Source organism: Jaculus jaculus, chromosome 3 (assembly GCF_020740685.1).
Source record: "Jaculus jaculus isolate mJacJac1 chromosome 3, mJacJac1.mat.Y.cur, whole genome shotgun sequence".
Classification (NCBI taxonomy): Eukaryota; Metazoa; Chordata; class Mammalia; order Rodentia; family Dipodidae; genus Jaculus; species Jaculus jaculus.
This window is the reverse complement of record NC_059104.1, coordinates 164,220,751-164,241,069: the sequence shown is the minus strand read 5'-3', so window position 1 is coordinate 164,241,069 and position 20,319 is coordinate 164,220,751. Positions and strand designations below refer to the sequence as shown.

Sequence of the window (20,319 nt, the reverse complement as noted above, 5' to 3'; positions counted from 1 at the left end):
CAGACCTCTCCCCAGTCAAGTCCGAGCTTACTCACCCGATTGTTCCCTCTTTGTCCTTTTCACTTGCGTATTTATGCCCTGTGAGCACACAGCGCGCTGTGACGAGCACTTCAGCACAGACCAATCCCTGCACTTCCCAGAGTCATGGCGCTGACCCTGCTGTAACAGGCTGTTCTCTCTAATATCTCACTTGGCATTCAGCGATGCTGGGTAACAGGTATGGCATGTGAAGTAGTGGAGTCCCTAAGATATTCTCTTAATATAACTAATACAGCTGGGCAGAGTGGCGCACACCTTTAATCCCAGCACTTGAGAGGCAGAGGTGAGAGGATCACTGGGAGTTTGAGGCCAGACTGAGACTACATAGTGAATTCTAGGTCAGCCTGGGCAAGACCTTATCTCGAAGAACCAAAAATACATACACACAAACAGACAGACAGACAGACAGACAGACAGACAGACAGACAGACATAATACAGCAGCCTTGTAAGGAAGGATGGTAACTTAAAGATGGCCGCAAATTTGCTGACACCTCTTTAATTGAGAAATGGGTTATGATCCTCCTCCCCTTGAAGCTGGCTGGCCCATGACTGCTCTGAAAGAAAAATATGGCTGTAGTAATAGTATGGCAGCCCCAGCCCAAGCCATTGGGAGGATCAACAGCTTCTATCTCTGTGCCTTGGACCCTCAATCAATGAGAAGGGATTACCACTGTCGTGCTAGGAGGATCATTCAGACAGGCCTTGAGGCTGCCTCTAGCAAGGAGACCTCATAGCCAGGGGCCATGCATGTGAGTGGCTGTAATTTTGTATTTTTCAGACCACTCCATTTCTTAGCTGATCCCAGCAACACCATATAGAGTAGAAGAATGTACTGCATCCTTCAAACTCATACATTGATGTGGACTCAGCTGTACATTTGTTAAGCCACTAGATTTTGGAGCAGTTTGCTCATATAGCAATAAGTGATTGGAACAGGAAGTTACTGTTACTTTCTTAGGTTAAAAAAAATAAGGTTCAGGTCCATAGCTAGTGGGCATCATGGTGGAGTTTGAGTATAGGGCATGTCTGACCCTAATGCTTGTGCTTCAAACAACTTGCTGTGTTGAATGGCACATTTCTTATATTCTCAGAACATCAGGCCACACTTATTTTTACCTATCAAAGAAAGGATAGAACCTAGTCTCTCCCCATCATGTCTTTGGTGAGGAAAGACTCTGTAGTAGTTTAAATGGATGGCCCCCCAATATATTCAGTGTTTTATTAGCTTGTAGTTTGGATCTGCAGTCACCTAGCTGGAGAAGGTGTCATTTGGCAGATCTTAGGGTCCAGATCTAAGATGTGGTGGTGGATTTACAATTCCAATCTAAAGATATACAAAGTGCCTAGTTCCACCTGGAGTTCCTGAAGTATGCTGTGTGGCTTTTGGCTTTTAACTTGGCTTCTCTCCCTGCATAGCCCTTCTTCTGCCATATGGAACTTCCCCTGGATCTCAGAGCTTCGGTAAGTTTCCCTTCTTCCATAACTGTGCCTACTTGGGAAGTTCATCTCAATAAACATGAAGGTGCCTTCTGCAGAAATTGGTACCAGGAATGGGGTGTGATTAACCTGACCACGTGGATTTTGGTCTTTTGAAACTTTTGTTTTTGAAAAATGAACATGGACTTGGTACTTACAACTAAAAATGCCTTCTAGAGCAGTAAGCCAAGGCTTATAGGCTATTCTGATGAGAATTTGAGTATTCTAAGTACAACAAAAATTGTATTTGAAGGCTCAGCTTATAAACTTAGAGGCTTGGCTTATGAGAACAGAGAACTTTGCTGGAACTGGGCTATTGACATAAGGGCTGGCTGCATTCTACTGCCCTGGCCCAGAAAGATTGATCAAGGTTAAATTTGTAATAGACTGATGTGCTTGGCTAAAGATACTGGACAGGAGATTTAAGATTTTAGGTTACACAACCTCAAACAAGTTTAAAATTACTGGCACTGAGACTGATTTTAGGTTACTGAAGCTGCTATTGTCAAATACATTAACAACCTTAAGAAAGGATGTCCCAACTCCCTTACATTAAAACAATTAAAAAGTTTCCTAAAAATAGATTAAGATAAAGAAAAAAAACCTCTTTTTAAAAAGTTAACTAAAATGCAAACCCTGCTGTTCAGGGTTATAATTTATTTTCTTCCTGAATTTAGAATATGGCTATGTCCTAAACACCTGGTATTAGTTTTAAAAACACACACCAAAACACCACATGGAGTAGTCATAAAGTACACACAGATCCAAGGGCTGCTTGTGAGATTCAAAATGAGACAGGGCATGATGACCCTGATAGGCTGACAAAAAAACCATTAACACATGGACCGTAATTTATATACAGACCCAAAGATGTTTTAAATATACCAGTACTATACAAGGGCTACCGTGGAGTACACTGTTGGCCTGAGATGGAAGTTTTCCCTAGCTACTCTGCTTAGCTAGAGAGGAAGAATTAAAAAAAAACAAACCCAAAGACTGTCACTGGTTAAGACAAAACTTAAACTACAAAAGTTTAATGTTTGTCTGATGGTTTTTGAGTTTACATTGTTCTGGTCTCTCCTTGCTATGTCTTATACCAGTAAAAAATGCTTACTCTGTGCCTTCATATGTTAAAAATATTTAACTTGTTTGATTTTACAAGACTCACAGCTAAGAAAAAGTCTTAAATCTCAGAGGAGACTTAAGACTTTAAAACTACCTTAAGTTGATAAAGACTGTGGGGAACTTTGAAATTTGACTGATTGCAATTTGGAATATGAAATGGTTTTAACTCTATTGGGGTCCAAGGGCAAAATATAGTAGTTTAAATAGATGGCCTCCAATATATTCAATATTTTATTAGTTTGTAATTTGGACACACAGCACCTGGCAGAAAAGGTATCACTGGGCAGATCATAAGGTCCAGCCCTAAGGTGGTGGGTTTACAATTCTAAGATAAACAAAGTGCCTTGTTCCACCTACAGCTCCTAAAGTGTGCTGTGTGGCTTTTGGCTTCTGACTTCTGGCTTCTCTCTCTGCTTGGCCCTTATTCTGCCATTATAGAATTTCCCCTGGATCTGTAAACTTCACTAAACATCCCTTCCTCCATAACTGTGCCTGGTCTAAAAGCTCATCTCAACAAACCTAAAGCTGTCTACTATAGACTCCATGGATATTTCCTCAATGACGTGTTTCCTTGCGAGGTTGACAGGGAAAGCAGAGGCATATGAAAAGGTGGCCAACAGCTCTTGTGGTGTGGTTGATCACTGCCAGGCATTATGTTGCATGTTCCTTACACTTAATTTTCTCCCAACCTCTTGGGAAAGCATGAATTTTCATGCCAATTATGAACGGGAAATCAGGGTTCAGGGATATTGAACAACTCGCCAAGCTAGGAAGGATGAAAGCCCAGGAAGAATGAATGTCACCTGAATTTAAAGACTCTGGAAGCTGCTCCGTCATAACTCCACCTGCCACACTTGACATCAGTCCCTCTTAAGAGGTATGTTGTCAATCTGGTGCCACCAACCAGCTGAGGTTTCATTAAGACACAGAATTCTGATGGGTTTACACACAGCTCCGCCTATTCTTAGATGCACAGAACTATGGAGCCACCCAGGAAGCGTTCCTCAAGCCTTCATCTGGGCTTCAAGAATAAGTAGGGCTTGGCTAAATGAAGGAGTGAGGAAGAGAGTAATTCTGGAGGTCCTGTGTAGATTCATGTGCAGAGAAGCTTGAAAGGACTTGGACTGGGGGTTGCTGATAAAATACATGTATGTACATGTACCAAATACCAAATATACATCATTTAATGATATACTTATTGTAATTGAGTGGTTATGTAATCCATGTACATGGGTGTATACATAACAGGACAAATGGGAGTCTATACCTCCATGTTAACCATTTTTTACTTTTGGTGGTGAATTAAGATGGCTTCGTTTTTCCTTTTACTGATTTCAGTTGCTAACTGTTCTACAATGGACGTTAATTATTTGAGTAAGACAGAAAGCACACTTCCATGCAGTCTGAGCAATGGTGGCAGGAGGATAGAGAATCAGCAAGGCAGGGCAGCCCTGGCTGGAGGAGCAGGGGAGGTGAGCTGAGCTATCTTTTCATCACATGATGACTTTTAGATAAACCTCCCTTGCTGACCTTCCTCTATCTCCTTTTCCATAAAAAAAAACCAAAACAAAACCTACAGACTCAAAAGAGAACGTTCTACTTGGCTCCCAAATGAGAAAAACATCCAAGTGGAGGGAGTGGAGGCCACGGTCCATGCAGAGTCAGAGTCATCGATTATCTGCTGGCTTCCTTCAGCCATGTGGCACTCAATAAACTCTGGAAATAACGGAGACCTGATTAGCTACCCTGGGTGGGATGACAGACAATTATCCCACTCTGTAACTGATGAGGGCAGGGAAGGCACGTCGGGAGAATCACACAGGGTTTTAAAGGACATCAACAGAAACAGTATTCATTAAGAGAATGGGGTAGGGAAGAATGGGCTGCATCTCCGAGAAACTTGAATTTGGGGAAAAAAAGCAGAAAAAAAAAAAAAAAACAAAACAACCAACTACCGAGCAATTCCACAGAAGTCAAACGAGATGGAAGGAAGTTGATTTTCTTTTGCTGACTCACAAGCTTGGTGTGCCTACACCACAGTCACGTGTGAGGCTGAGTCGGGAAGGCAGATCTTCCCAGGGCAGACTAATTTCACTTCTTGAAGTATGGTGTGAACTCTGCACTTTTCACAAAGTATGGAAGTTTGGGAAAAGAAAGCCCATGTGCCTTCACTTTAAGAAATAAGACAGAAGAGGAAGAGGTTCTGGGACCATGGACATGCTGTGTAGAAAGCAGGGAAAACACGCCTTTCACAGCCACTGCGCTCATCTCGCCTGATGGCATTATGGGCACAGCCGATTCTCCTATTTTGGAAAAACAAAAACAGTGGCTGAACAGAGGGGACAAAGCGGGCTGCAGAAAGGCCAGTTGCAGTCCCTGAGCTGAGGCCAGTATTCCACAGTACTTCTAGAAGGGAAGGACCCCAAGACGGTTAAGCGTGGTATGGGGGGGTGGGGACAGCACTGAACAGGAAGCAGGCGACCTGGACTCCAACTCTTCCAGTGCAATCATTTTCTTTATAACCCGAGTTCTTGATGGACCCACTCTGATCCTCAGCTTTTAGAACTCCTAACTGGGGGGAAGGGGTGTGTCGTCACAAAACTCACTTTTCATAAAAGTATGAGGATCACATGACATCACGCATGAAAGCTTTTGAAAACAGTGAGGACGGACAAACCTTGGGGACTGCTACTGGCACCGAGAGATCAGGACAGCAGGAAAGGAGAAGGGGACGGTGGACCGGCCCACTCAGGGCACCAGGTCAAGCAGGTCTGACGACAGACATAGGGTGGTAAAATCATGGAGAACAGGCAGAGTTGAAGACCCAGTCAAAGAGGAACTGAGCATCTGCTGTGCTCCGTGCCTGTGGCTGCTCCCATTGGACGCAGCAGCTCTTGATTTCTTTGGAAACAGCCCTGCCCAGCCAGCTTCATCGCCATCGCCATTGTATGGACAAAGGAGGTGAGGTGTGGGGGTGGGTGGAGCAATTTGACTAAGGCCATACCTTTAGTAAGCAGCAGGCTAGCACTGGACCTCAGGTCTGGTGGATTCCCAAGCCCATGCTCCTTCTGCCCAATATCCCATCACCCTTACCCTCCCACCACCAGAGAACTGCATCCTGAGGCTGGGCTCTTGACCCCAGCTTCTCCGGCCAGGTAAGAGGTGGGGACAAGACACTCCCACGCCCAGGCTATTGACAGACCCTGAGCCTCTGCTGGTTGGCCCCCTGTCCACCTAGGCCACCCATGCCCTCCCAGCCTCTGCCCACCAGGGCCCACCTGGTCTCCAGTGGGATGTTGCTGTTGAGTAGCCAGTTGTCCTGGGCATGGGCCGGTTCCTGGGCACTGCCAGCTGGAGGCTCCCCAGAGAGCGAGTGGTCTGTGGGCGCAGGGCTAGGGTTGCTCCTTGGGGTGAAGTTGCCTCTGTTCAGGGAGTTGATGGAGGCCGCGTGGTGCTGGTTGGGGGTGTGGGCGTGTGGGAGTGGTGGCGGAGGTGTCCGGAGCCGAGGGTGGTTCTGCAGGCCGCTTGGGTGATCTAGGGCATAAGCGGGCATGGTCAGTGGGCTGATGGCTGCGTTCTGTTCCTCGGCTGAGTGAGATAGCAGGGATGGGAACGAGTGCACGAAACACTAGCAAATTATATAGATCGATACATTCAGTTTCTAAAAGGCAGATCTCTGAGCAATTTCTACTCAATGTGTGTGCTAGGGGAGTGGGCAATGAACATCCCAACTCTATCCACTGAACTTAAATATTAGTAGAACAATAAACACCATTAAAAAAAAAATACAACAACCACCACAAAAAGAGACTAGTTGCTCATGTTAGCAACTTCATCTTTTTTTTTTTTTTTTAATATCGGACGTTTTAAACCTTTAAAATTTAGCCCCACACCAGTGGCTCCATCACCTGGGAGTGTGTTTAAGATTGAAGTTCAGGGGTCCAGCTCCAAATTTACTGAATCAAGGTCTTGGGGGGTGGAGCCTAGGCATTTGATTTCATGGACTGACTGAAGCAGACTGCAATTTGAGAATCACTAATGATATAGCATGGTGTACAGCAAACGAACTCAACAGGGTAAACAGATAGAATATATAGTTAGTTGAGAGGCTGATCAGTTTAAGAATGCACAGGGCCATGGTGGGGGCTGTGTGTGTAGGAAGGAGTACCTACGGAAGAGGAGACTAGATGGTCCCAGGGAGAAGATGACCCTTGAGTACAGTGAGCCGTGCTGCTCTGGGCCACTGAAGACCACTAATGCGTGTGCTGAGCACATTCTGTGTGCCAGGTCCTGAGTCCTCTGCGGGTATGCCTTAATCTTCTCAGACTGCCACAGAACAGGTGCTCCCTCCCCCATCACCATTTTGCAAATGAAGCGATTGACAGAAATATTCCAGTTATTCATTTCACTTATCCAAAGCAACAGGCACTGTGGTCACCAATGTACAGACAAAGATCCTAGTCTTGGGTGGGTGGGTACCCAAGGGTATGTGGTTAAGTCGATGCTATTCACAAAGAAATCAAACAAATATCATTTCTGGTGACATTACAGAGGTGGCAAGGACTGAAGAATATCTATCTCTACCCTTCTCCTAAGCTACTCAGAATTCCTTCTCTCTAAAAGCAGAATAATTGAATGCAAGCGGTGTTGTGAAGATGTCAGGGAATTAGAATCCAGTCTGTTCTGCCACTTACTAACCATGTAACCCAGACAAATCACTTAATCCCTGAGCCTCAGATTTCTCATCTGAAAAAAAAATGGGACAATAGTTTATGACAGGAATGATGGAATTGCAATGCCATCAAGTCTGGCAGTGAACATGAAAGAAATGCTCAGGGAGTGGAGAGATAGCTTAGCAGTTAAGGCATTTGCCTGCAAAGCCAAAGGATGCAGGTTCGATTCCCCAGTGTCCATGTAAGACAGGTGCACAAGGTGGTGCATGTGTCTGGAGTTCATTTGCAACAGCAGGAAGCCCTGGTACACTCATATTCATGTTCTCTCTCTCTCTTTCTCTCTGCCTCTCTCTAAAAAAGTAAAAATAAATATATTTTTTAAAAGAAATGCTCAGGAAATTCAAAAAGTGTCCTGTTGCATTTGCTCCTCATGAGAGTCTCTCAGTTTGCAGAGGAGACTGAGAGTCTGAGAGAACAAGGTCCACACCATGGGGTATATAATGTTCCAAGGACTGTGCTCTTCCTTGGGTCAGGACACAGCTTTCTAGAAATCACCAAGCCCACCCATGTGGAAAGAGATATCAGTGTTGAGTGTATTTTTAGTGGAGGACACATCATTCTTATTAGGTAGCCCAAGTTATGATGACCAAGAGGTACAAAGTTGGGGGAGGGAAAAAATAGCGACATATCTGAAAGTGTCACTTTCTTATTCTAAGCTGGTACCTTCACTGAAAGCCCACGCTGGGGCTACAGACCCTCCAGACTCCGATGCGCCCTTGCCTGATAGCCTCACTTTTTATTTGTGGAATGCATTCCCCTAGTCACACCTCCCGCGGAGTCCAGGTGTCTGATCATTTAAGGGGTTGAAGCCCCCGTGTGGTGAGGAGGGTTTTTGGAAGGCCACAAAGTAAAAATGGGTGATACTGAAGTTCTGGGCCAGCACTGAGCCAGTAGGGATGTCTCTTGAAAAGAGGCAGGAGGACCTGGAAGTCAATATGACCCGTCCAATGGAGAACAGGCAACCTTGGATTTAGGAAAGAGGCAAACATGGACAGTGTTATCTGTTTGCATAGCCATCCTCCAATACTTTAATGGACGCAGCACCAACAGTAGGAATGTCCTCCTGGGCACAGTGTCCCTCCCGAAATTGGCCATTCTATAGCTGATAAATGGAGCCCTGGGCACCAGCCCGAGAGGCAGTGAGTGAATCCCCACTGCCCAATCAAGTGGCCAGCGGCCACACCCTTAATGGCATTTTATTTAACTGATATTGGTAGTGTTGACCATGTATTTGAGTGCCTAACTATGTGCTTTGACAACCTTCACTTTGATAATGCTTACAACAACCCTACGGGACAATATTGGCATCTTCCCCATTTTATTAATTGTTTTGTAATTTATTTATTCATTTGAGAGAGACAGAGAAGCAGAGATAGATAGATAGATATGGAGGGGGGGGGCGCAGGTAGAGAGAATGAGCACGCCAGGGCCTCTAGCAGCTGCAAACGAACTCCAGACACATGGACCACCTTGTGCATCTGGCTTACGTGGATCCTGGTGAATCGAACCTGTGTCCTTTAGTTTTGCAGGCAAGCACCTTAACCACTAAGCCATCTCTCTAGCCCATCTTCCCCATTTTATAGATGAGAATGCTAAGGCTTGCAATGCTATTAAAGATCTTCATGAAAACACAGCCTGAATTCTGTCTTCTAAGCAAAGGTGCCTTCGCACCTAACATAGGCTGCCTTAGTCCTGGTCCTAGCACCCTCAAGGAGGACAGCAGCATCTGGATCAGGACAAGCTGGCCTGCAAGACGACAGACTTTTGCTGTGTGACTAAGCAGGACACTAAACTCTGCCTTGGTGACTGTGTAGGCCTTATGACTCCCAATGTGGTCAGACATCAAATATAAGGTCATTGATCACCGATCTGAAAATCAATCTCTAGAAGGAAATTCTGTGGGGATCAGGAATGGGTCCGATTTCTATGGGTCCAAATTCTTTATTCCCGAAAGCTCAGCTTAGTTACCACCACATCCAGAAAGCCTTCATTGATCTGCCTTCCTGAAGCCCTCCTCTCCTCAGATGTTGACAGTGGAAAACCACATTTCTGCCTGTTCCCTGGAACCTATAGACTCATGATCCAGGTTTGTCTCCTCCAATAGGTCTGCATAGCATCCCCATATTCCTGCGCCTGGTTTGGGTAATCAGAGGGCCTGGGCAATTTGTATGGGAGGGGAAGGCTTACGTGCAACTTATAATAGCACATCTCTCTTCTGGTTTCTGCTTACTGTTTGGGTGACGTCCAACCCCTCACTTCACCTTCCTGGTCCTTAGCTGTGTACCTATCTGTGAAGTAAGGCACACATCCCACTCTCCAGAGGCTGAGGAGTCATGGCCAAGCTCGAGTGGCACGTATGTAATAGGTTCCTAACATAAGCCCATGTTTCACTCATTCCTGGGTCCCCAGGGACAGCAGGGCTGGACTTGGTGCACACAGAGTAGACCCCTAGGAGGTAACCACAGAATAGTGAGAGAAAAGCAGAAAATCCCAGTAGTGATAAAGGCGCGTGAGTGACTAATCCACCGTGGTGATCGCTCTTATAACAAAGAGTGTAATAACTTTCTGCCTGCCTATGCAGTGGCTCCTCTCCTGCCACCTAGGCATGAGCCCTGGATTTAGAAAGCTCTGCCAAGGGCTGGAGAGATGGCTTAGCAGTTAAGCGCTTGCCTGTGAAGCCTAAGGACCCCAGTTTGAGGCTCAACTCCCCAGGAACCACGTTAGCCAGGTGCACAAGGGGGCACACGTGTCTGGAACTCGTTTGCAGTGGCTGGAGGCCCTGGCGCGCCCATTCTTTCTCCCTCTCTCTGTCTCTTTCTATCTCTGTCTGTCGCTCTCAAATAAATAAATAAAAATAACAAAAAAAAAATTTAAAAAGAAAAAAAAAAAGAAAGCTCTGCCAAGAGTTTCAGTCCCCACCATCTTCCTGCACATCTACCTACTGCCCATACCTTTCCATCCAGCCTAGGTGTTATGCATGCACCTCACCTGTAAAGGCCGCTTGCTTATCTGAGTTTTGCATACTTGGTTTTCCAGGAGGTTTTGGTTCTTTCCCCCAACACACACACACACACACACACACACACACACACACACACACACTTGCAGTTGTTGCCGGGTGTGGTGGTGGTGGCTGTTATTTCTGTAATTCCAGCAATTAGGAGGCTGAGGCGGGAGGTCTTCCATGTGTTTGAGGTCAGCCTGGGCTGTACAATGAATTGTAGGCAGTTGATGATGTCCTTATAACCCTTCGGGCACCTTTCCCTTTACACGGACAGACATCAGAACACCAGCGCCCCCTAGCTGCAGCTCTCTGAACTGAGAGCCCGTGGCAGCGCCTCAAGAGTCCTGGGCAGAGCCGGGCTTCACAGAAAAGGACTGAGCTTTGGTGTCCCACCACCCTGAGCTCAAGTGTCAGAGCTGCCATTTAAAAGCGGTGACCTTTATCAAATCATTTCTTGGAGCTGTAATCTTCTGAGAAGGTTGTTCTGAGAATTAAAATGAGATCATGTATGTGAGGTGCTTGGCACTGTGCCTCGATTACAGTATTCTAATTACAGGGTAACTCCCCTCCCCCCCCCAGTGCTGGGGATCAAACCCAGAGTCTCATGCATGCTAGGCAGGCACTCTACCATTGATCTACATCACCAACCCCGAACATGGTCACTATTAGTAAGAAGCCACAAAACACTAAGTTCCCTGTGGGAGCAACTCTTCAGCACTGACAACAGGAATCCCCAAAACAAAAGCAATGGGAGGAAGAACAGGAAAATATTTAGCATAAGTGTAAAGCTTTTTATTACAGCGAGATCCCATGCCGGCCAACCCACTGGTTCCCAGGAGCTGGTCTCAGGAGAGCCCTGGAACTCAACACACAGGTCAGGAGGTGACGAGAATGGAAAGCAGACATCAGGAACACCATACCTTCAAAGGGTATTAGATAAGCCTCTGGGGCAAAAACAAAGGCTGTTATCAAATCTATATTCCCTGTCCTTGGCTGGTGGTGGGCCATGGAGGAGCCCTCCGCTGTGTGCAGAGACTGACAGACTGTCAGGTGAAGGAAGCTGTGTTCCATCCTTGACAACTGTCAGTTAAAGGGGACGGCTGCTGTGGAGGGCACAGAGAGAGCGCAGGAAGCCTCACAGAGCAGCGTGGGCCTCAACTCCACCCCAAGGGGTGCAGTTTTAGGGTGAGTCACTTCACGATTGCAAGTCTCCAGTTAGCCAAGTATAAAATGTGGTTGTGTTAGGAACGGCAATCAGAGGAGGAGGAGGAGGAGGAAGAGGACAGGCACTTCCTAAGGACTGGCTACTAAATGCTTTACCTACTGACTTCTGTCATAGGTCTGTCGAGAACGTTCTGTAGTTATTCTTCATTTGTGAGGACATTGGGACACAAAACAGTTTGCTCACAGCTACAGAACCATTAGGTGGTGGAGACAGAGTTTGAGCTTGGGTAAGTAAATCTGAGCCTTTCACTTAGTGTCCATCAGGTAAGTCAGGGCAATCCAAGTGCCTGTCACACAGTGAGTGCCTTGCAGGTGTCAACTGCTGTCACCCTTGTCAGTTCCCTCTCCAATCTACCTGGTGCCCCAGGGACACAAAGGAAAGCTGCCTGACTCTGGCCCTTGGGGTCCAAGAGAAGTGACTTGTTCCGGTGGGGGCATTTCAGGCAGGGGACAACACGTGCGCATGGGGTTAGAAGCCCAAGACAGCACGGTTGACGGGAAGACCTTCCATTAATCCTGTGCAAGGATGACTGTGAGGGACAGCGGCTGGGGTGAGGTAGGGATACTGAGGGCAGCCCAGGTAATGTCTGCCTAGAGCTGTCATGCCAAAGAACTTGGCCTTCATTGGGAAGGTAAGCAGTGGTTTCATGTGCCGGGTGAGGTGGCGCACGCCTTTAATCCCAGCACTCGGGAGGCAGAGCTAGGAGGACCACTGTGAGTTCGAGGCCGCCCTGAGACTACACAGTGAATTCAAGGTCAGCCTGGGCTAGAGTGAAACTCTACCTCAAAAAACCAAAGGGGGGAGGGAAGTGGTTTCATGCTGCATTAGCGTCGAGGGAGAATCCAGGGCCAGCGCAAGATGAAGAGGCTACAAGCATGTTCCAGACCTGGGCGCGTCCCTGGGAGACGGGTTCCCATGAGGTACCTTTTATCCTTACAAAAGCACACACATGAGAAACCGGAATGCACTTTCACAGCTTTGGCTCTGGTAGGGGGACTCAAATGTGTCACTGTCCTTGAGATCTAAGAAAAAGAAAGAGCTCCAAGGAAGGTGCCAGGCTGGGTGGCCCCCCAGCACACCCAACCCTGCCAAACGGCAGACAGGTGTCCAAGGCTTTCCTTGCTATGGAGTTAATGATGACCCTCATGTGCACCGCAGTCATTAATCGGGCCTTAAAGATCGTCAGATATGAAAGATGACGGTATTTAATTATCATAAAACACAAAAACTCCAGCTGCCTGAGCATGCCAACAGAAAGAGTTATTTGGCTTCCATTAAAATGCCATCGACCACCACTGACTCGGGATGTGATGTAGCGGTGCTGAGAGCTTAGCTAATGAACCTTGGCCTACAAGACCAATTTAGAGAGGCCCGAGAGCTCTTTGTCACACAGTCGTCGGCTGGCATCTGACGGCCTGACTTCTAATCTTAGTTCTGCCTCCTTCAAGCAGTAGAGTCTCAATTTATTTAACTTCTCTGAGTTTTAACTTCATCACTTATCAAATGTACATTTGATAAGTACAGGAGCCAACAACCTGTAAAGTCCTATGCAAGAGTCAGAAATATCACTGGTGTTAGGACCTCAACCCACAGTGGATTCCAGTTCAAGAGCAAGAACCAGGATGCGCAGGAGCCCAGAGGTTAAATGTTTGGAGTGTGATCTCTGCCCATTCACTTCCACTCTATACAGCGTGGTTTTGGTCCACTTCCATTGATGCCCTTCTAAAGGTCAGTGCATGGGGATTCTTGATGGCATTTGGCTGGACTCAGAGAGGAGAGTGTCCCTAAGAGCTATGGCAGTCACCGCAGAATCTCCCAAGGCTGCTTTTCCCGCTGGGGTTTAGCATAGGGCCTGGAGTTCCCAGGACGGCTGGTTTTACTTTCTCATTTACATGGGCAGAGCAGACATTCAGTCCATTAAAGTGTCACGCACTGCAGAGGTTGGGATATGGGAAAGTGTGTGCCAAGGCTTCACTGCCCAGTGTGGTAGTTCTCAAGCAGAGGGGGCTGGAAGTGAGGAAGGAAGTGTCTGGGGTCTTCAGTGGCTGCGCCGGCAGGAGGCGGCCGGAGAAGTCAGCCCACACGGGCACAGTTCGGCGACATCAGGAGCACGCCATCCGGTAGAGCGGGAAGGTAGACAGCTATTGTCAGACTTGACTGCCAGCCAAACCCTATCATTAGTTCCAGTTCATTCTCTGCTCTTCTTGACACCAGAGGATTGCATGGAGTCCCTTGTCCCCTGGCTAACTTTGAGCCCAGCAGCATGCTGGAGGGCAGACTGGAGGAGGCTCGTTAGCCATGCCCCTCCCAGCTACAAAGCATGCCTATGGCTGTTTGGGGAACCTTCTAGGATCAGCAAGGATGGCAACTGGGGGCTGAAATCGATGGGGTGAGGTATTTAAATGGGAAGAAGAGGGCACTTAGCAAAGGGGGTGGCCTGAGCAAAGGTGGTAGCCAGGGGACGTGAACGCAGGATGACGTGGGGACCTGGCCACCTGAAGCAGAGATCAACTGAGTGATCTACAGAGAGAGAGAGAGCGCTTTAATGGTCTTCAGAGGGTTACCCTAACTTTCAGTCTTTAAAACCAAGAAACCCCTCGGAATTAAATTCTTGTCCAGCAATGGATGGCTTGCTTTAGGGGCTCAGGGTAAGGCAGGATGGTGGACCTTGCTGCTTCTGAACAGGCAATAAAGGCCCAGAAGCCTTTAAGGTTGGTCAGGAAGAGTGTTATCAGCCCTGCTTTCCAATGCCAGGGTCAGGATGACAGGAAAACAGAACCAAAGGCACCCAAGCCCATGTTTTCTAAGCACTGGACAGGAATAGCTTGGCTGGGCCATCATTTTAACCCAACTATAACTACCTCCCAAAATATAACCATCCACCCAAATTTGATCATTATGTTCATTCCTATTGACACCTACTTTGCTGTATGGCCTTGGATGAGGCACTTAACCCGCCTCAGTTCTGTTTTCCTGAGCTAACCAGACAGGAAAAGGAAGTGGTGGGAGTCTCCTCCAATTCTACAATCTAAGAGGGGTTCACTGGTGTCAAATGAACCTGTGATGTTTCTAATGAATATTTATTTGCAAAAGATGTGCCCAGCAAGCTCTGCCTGGGATTGTGTTGTGTGACTGTGTAGCAAACAAGGAAAAAGAATGGAATGGAAGAAAGAATCATGAGTTGGTTCCTCGCCCTGTCTGCCCATCCCTTCTTTTCTCCCACACCTTCTCCCCACTTACCTCCTTCCGGTTTTTCCTCTCCCTCCCTCTCTCCCTCCCCCCTTCCTGTTTCATTCCTCTTACAAACCTTCCTCTGTAGGCCTCACACTCAATGCTGGAGACACAGAGGTGAGCTAGACAGGGTTCTTGCTGTAAAATCAAAATGGGCTTGTTGGAAAAGGCCAGCCACAGCCTGCGGGAGGGATGTTTTCTGGGCACATGCATTTCCCAAGCTGAAAGCCGTGTCTACTTCAAGGCAGAGTTTGTTCTGGGAAAGCTTTCTGGCTGTCAAGTGAGTTTTCTTTCTTTCCACTGTCACCTTCTTAGCCTTTTCAAAAATGGCTTGACCCATAAACAGTCAGGTCAAGACCCAAATCAACAGAGGGCCACAGTTGATAGGTAAGACAGGAGAGTGTGTGTGTGTGTGTGTGTGTGTGTGTGTGTGTGCGCATGTGTGTGTGTGTGTGTGTGTGTGTGTGTAATTCAGCCCCATGAGATTCCCAGGTACTTTGAAACAGATAAACAGCCTGGGGAAATGTAGACAGGCTGCATCCACAGAGGTAAAGCCGCAAGAACAAAGGAGGTGATGGTGAGGCTGTGCTGATAGCTGGAGTGGGCCATGTACAAGGGTTCCCAGACTGGGGGTTGACTCAGACAGTGGATGCTAATCCTCCCCTTAGCTAGTCATTGCGTCCTCTGGCTTCCTCAGGCAGGGGAAAGTTTAGAGAAGCTGAGAACAGGAGGTGGAGCGATCCTGTTAGCCTGGAGAGGGAGAGGGTTTAAAGAAAGCATGGGTACTTAGGAGCCCACCCAGAGCCTTGGGACTAGCTCTCCAAGTCTCATGGCTTAAGCCCACACAATTCACATGCCGGGAAGTTAAATGCCCAGTTACATTCTATAGCAGACGGTTCTGGATTGAGGAACTTCCCAACTTTGCCACGAACTCACTTGTGAGCTCTGATAAACTCCCCCATCCCGAGCCTCCATCTATCTGAAAAATGGGAGTCCATTCTACAGCGAATCTCTGGCAGTCCCCTCAGACTTTGATGGCCTGATTCCTTATGACTTCCCTTGCTCCCCTCGGGGAAATCTCTAGAAAGAAGGCAAGGATAATACCTTTGCTCATTGCCAATAGCTACAGTGAAGAAGGAGCAGATTTCGCCTGTGGAACTTCCCGCAGGTGAGGCAGCAGCAGGGCCAGGGAGTTACAGGGAGTCACCAGTAGTCCAAGTCAAGAGGCAGCGAGTGGACTACTTGGGCAGGTCGTGAGCAACCTGTCACGGAGTAGAGGTTGAGATGACAAACCTCTGCCCCTTCCCTGAGTTTTCTTGGCACCACCATTCTATTTGAACATACAGAGTCAAACCTGCATGCCTCGCTGCCAACTCCCCCCACCCACCCCCACTGCTAAGGATCCTTACTTCAACATCCCCGGCTGCTGTGATGTTTGATGCTAGGATAATCACCCACCAATGAGAGTAGATGCCAGGGACCACTTCCACCCAGTCTGTCCTCTCACTTTATCTGCCAGGGCCTCATCAGCCCCACAGCCAACCTCCCAACTGCAGGCTCACCCCCCACCCCATAATCTATTGGCCATCCCTTAGCTAGAGTGAGCACCCTACAGGAAACAGGAACACACTACTTCCCTGCCTTCAAGCCTGTTGGTGGGCCCCGCTGTCCCTCAAACACCTCTCCTCAGCCCTCTGATCTGAGCCCATTACCAAGGGATGGAACCCCCGCTCTCCACCTGCCTCTGTGAGAGGTGCCAAGGCCAATAGATCAATCCTAGACCCCTCAGAGAGCTGCTCAAGCCCATGACTCCGTAGATGCTGTTCTTCACGGAAGACCCTCTTCTACCTGGTTGGCTCACAACAGAAGCTGCCTCTTCCAGGAGGCCCTGATTCCCTGCCTCCCCCTGCCCCCCACAACAATTTGGGTGAGAGGCTCTTTCTTTGGGCCCACTAGGTCATCACTGTGTGTTGAGGGATCTGGCTCTTTCCTTAACACAGCCCAGGTCCTGAGGCCAGAGGTACATGGCTCCTCTCTCAGGGTCCACGGCGGGTCCCCATCCTTGGGCTCCTGCACCAAGTGCTGCTGCTGATTCTCAGGGAATATGGGATGCTGGTTTGGGGACGTCAGGTCCCCAGATTCTTTCCCTTACACTTGACCTGACATTCTCCAAACTGCACATGAAGGACATTTGATAACTGAGGTGGGCATAAACTCCTTATGTTTTTATCAGCAGTTGGGGACAGCATGAAAATGAAATAAAGACAATGGCTCTCAAGGCTCCCGCAGGGAACTGCCTACTCCGTTGAAATAGATGCCAGCTCTGAAGGTCACGGCAGTTTATCAGGTTGTTTTCCTAATTCTGTCTCCCCCCAGGGCATGGCCCCACAGGAGAGGAATTCACAGCCATCACCCTTCCGTACCTCTATTTTATTTATATCAGTAATTCTGAAGACAGTGCTCCCTCCTGTGAGAGACAGGGGCACATCTAGGCAAAAGTGACAGGTTTCTGAGATCCTGCTCTGAATCACGAAAACTCTGAGCAGCATCTCAGGGTACGTGAGTGCCACAACTCAGGCTGGAGAAGCCTTGAGTTCAAATCCCACCCACCTTACCACATACAGGCCACATCGCCTGGGTCCATGTTTTTATAAGATATTTTATTTTTATTTATTTATATATATGAGAGAGAGAGAATGGGCATGCCAGGGCCTCCAGCCACTGCAAATGAACTCCAGCTGCATGTTCCACTTTGTGCATCAGGCTCATGTGGGTCCTGAGGAATTGAACCTTGGTCCTTAGGCTTCACAGGCAAGTGCCTTAACTGCTAGACCACCTTTCCAGCCCAACAAGTGTCTCTTAAATGTTGTGCTCTGGTAAACGCCCTTCATGCCAGCTCTTCCCTTCTATGGCCACAGCCTCCAGAGCAAGCCCTTGTGGGACGGGGCACCGACAGAGTTAGTTAACTTTCTCTCAGTGCAGAAAGTGTACCTTGGTGGGTTCCACCTGGGCTCACACCCCGGTTAATTCTTTTCTCTCTCCGCCGTGGAAGGCTTTATTTTTTCCACATTCAGAATCTACTTATGTTAAAAATGGAAAAGAAATCCAATCAGCCCTGCTCAGGTTTGCAAAGCAAACAATGCAGTCGGCATGGAACCTTAATCAAACAGTTGTATTCAAGCTACAGTGATCAGGGCTCTGCTCAGGGCATCCTCAAGAAAATGCCCTTTGACAACATTTCTAATGCGCAGAGGCATCTGACAGGACCCAGGGGGTGTGGCTCAGAGCCTGGCGTCCTGGGAGCCAATCTGGACTTGGGGACCTGCCTGCAGGAACTCTACCCACGAACTAGTGTCGTTTGACATTCTCCTTTTCTTTTTGTGAAGTGACAAAATGGAAGAGGCAAGCTTTTACCTGCCTGCTTCCTTTGGAGAAAGCCAGCGTGCCACAGTTCCCTGGAAAGGTCGAATGCTGAGCTCAGTGATCACAGGTTTTAATCAGACTGCCTCGGCCACTCACGAGCTGCGGGACACAGACGAGGAGCTTAACCTCGCTGGGCACCATAAGCCGAAATAATTATACCTAGTCAGAGACTGAAGAATAAATGAGAAAACAGTGAGCTTCCTAGAGCCCAGCACAAGACCTGCTTCATTGTAAGTCTAATGCCAGTGGTTACTATGCCTACAATCCCACGTCTATTGCTTACTGAGTGGATACTATGTGTCAAGGATTATGAGACAGTCTTGGTAAGCAAGAGCATATTCTATTTGCAAAAGAACTCTGTGCGGCATGCATTGTGACATGCTTTCCAGATTTGGAGTGACTAAGCCTTCTGAGAAGTCGGGACACTTGTCCAAATAATACAGTAAGTGGGGAATCACATGGAGTTCTGCAGACCACTAGGGTTCACACTTGGGCCTCACTTCTTTTTCTGTGGCTCTAGCCATATGTCAGATATCAGGGAGCAGATTCCTGAGGAAAGGGGTTCCCCTCTTTCCTTTCAGTCTCATGTTATTAGGTTTGTTGGAGAAACTCAGAAGTCAGGGTAAAACTTCAGAGGGGTGTTATTGTCACTTCCAATCAACACTAGGTACACAAGTGCCACGGGCTTGTCCCATTGGTCACTCAGCAGAGCCACTCCCAACCCCGCCACAGGGTCCCAGGTTTCCAGACTCCGGAGAAAACAAAATTGCGTGTTCTAGTGGTGGTGGTTTGGTTCAGGTGGCCCCCATAAACTTAGGTGCTCTGAATGCTAGGTTCCCAGCTGATGGAGATGTGGGAATTAATGCCTCCTGGAGGCATTGTATTGTTGGATGCGGACACATGGGTGGTGTAGCCAGTGTCCCCTTGCCAGTGCTTGGTCCACTCTCCTGTTGCTACTGTCCACCTTATGTTGGCCTGGGGGTGATGTCCACCCTTTGTTCATGCCATCGTTTTCTCCTGCCATTGCGGAGCTTCCCCTAAAACCTGTAAGCCAAAATACCCCCCACCCCCCTGAAGCTGCTCTTGGTTGGGCGATTTCTGCCAGCCATATGAACCTGACCGCCACACTAGCCTTTCTAAATAGGGAGGGGGAGAAGGCCCAGCTGAATTCCTGGAGCTTCTCATTGACCTGTGTGCACCCTGTCCTCTGCCCCAGCGTGGCTCACAGTGGGCCTAGCTGTGTTTCCTGCCCTGCCATGGTTCCAGCTTCCCCACTTCCCTGGCCCTCTGTTCCTCCTGGGTAAATGGAGCTTTTAAGGCCTAAATCATCACCTTAACAACTACTTCTCTGCCCGGTGATTTCAAATCCATGACTCCTAGGAGCCTCTCTATGTCCTCTCCTGCTCTACTACCCTATGTTTTATATTCTGGTTCACACACAAGCTGAATTCATGAAATGATTCATTTTGAAATCCAACACATGTAAGGTTAGTGAAGAGAGTTCCAGGTAGGAGAACTCAGTGAATGGAATCCTAGTACCTAGTCTGCTGCTGACACCCTGTGTTTACTAAAGGAAGGAGTGAATGAATAACTGAAAGAATAAATGCCCCGTCATAAATATAACAGCACTGGTTGGTGGGAAATGATAAAAGTCAGAAATATCTGGATGTGAATTCCAGATTTATCATTTATAAGATGTTTCATCTTAGATTACTTATACCTCAGAGACCCAACTCTAAAATGAAGGCTATCAGCCAATTTCTCAGATTGTGGTCAACTATTGTTACATATTTTGTAACAATAATGCTTAAGGCAAGAAAAACTACAGCAGCCAACACTGCTGGTACAGAACGTAGTACATACCAAGCATGACTCCAGATGTATGATGCATATTTATATACTGATGTGAATTACTCCTTGGCTCATGTGTCACTCGGTCCCAAGATGGTGGTGTTGTTTTTGGAGTTTGTGGAAACTCTGGGGTTGTGATCCTAGCAAGAAGTATGTCACCGAGTATGGCCTTTGAAGGTGATCGCAGGCTGAACTTCCTGCTTCCTGATC

General features: G+C 47.7%; 1 protein-coding gene across 1 annotated transcript in view; it reads right to left on the bottom strand.

Annotated features, from left to right (window-relative positions):
* Positions 1-20,319, bottom strand: part of Tenm4 (teneurin transmembrane protein 4) — a 1,065,388-nt gene that overhangs the window by 239,956 nt on the left and 805,113 nt on the right. The window contains 1 exon segment of the mRNA XM_045144966.1: positions 5,921-6,176. Within this exon segment, the coding sequence (XP_045000901.1) occupies positions 5,921-6,176 (256 nt within the window).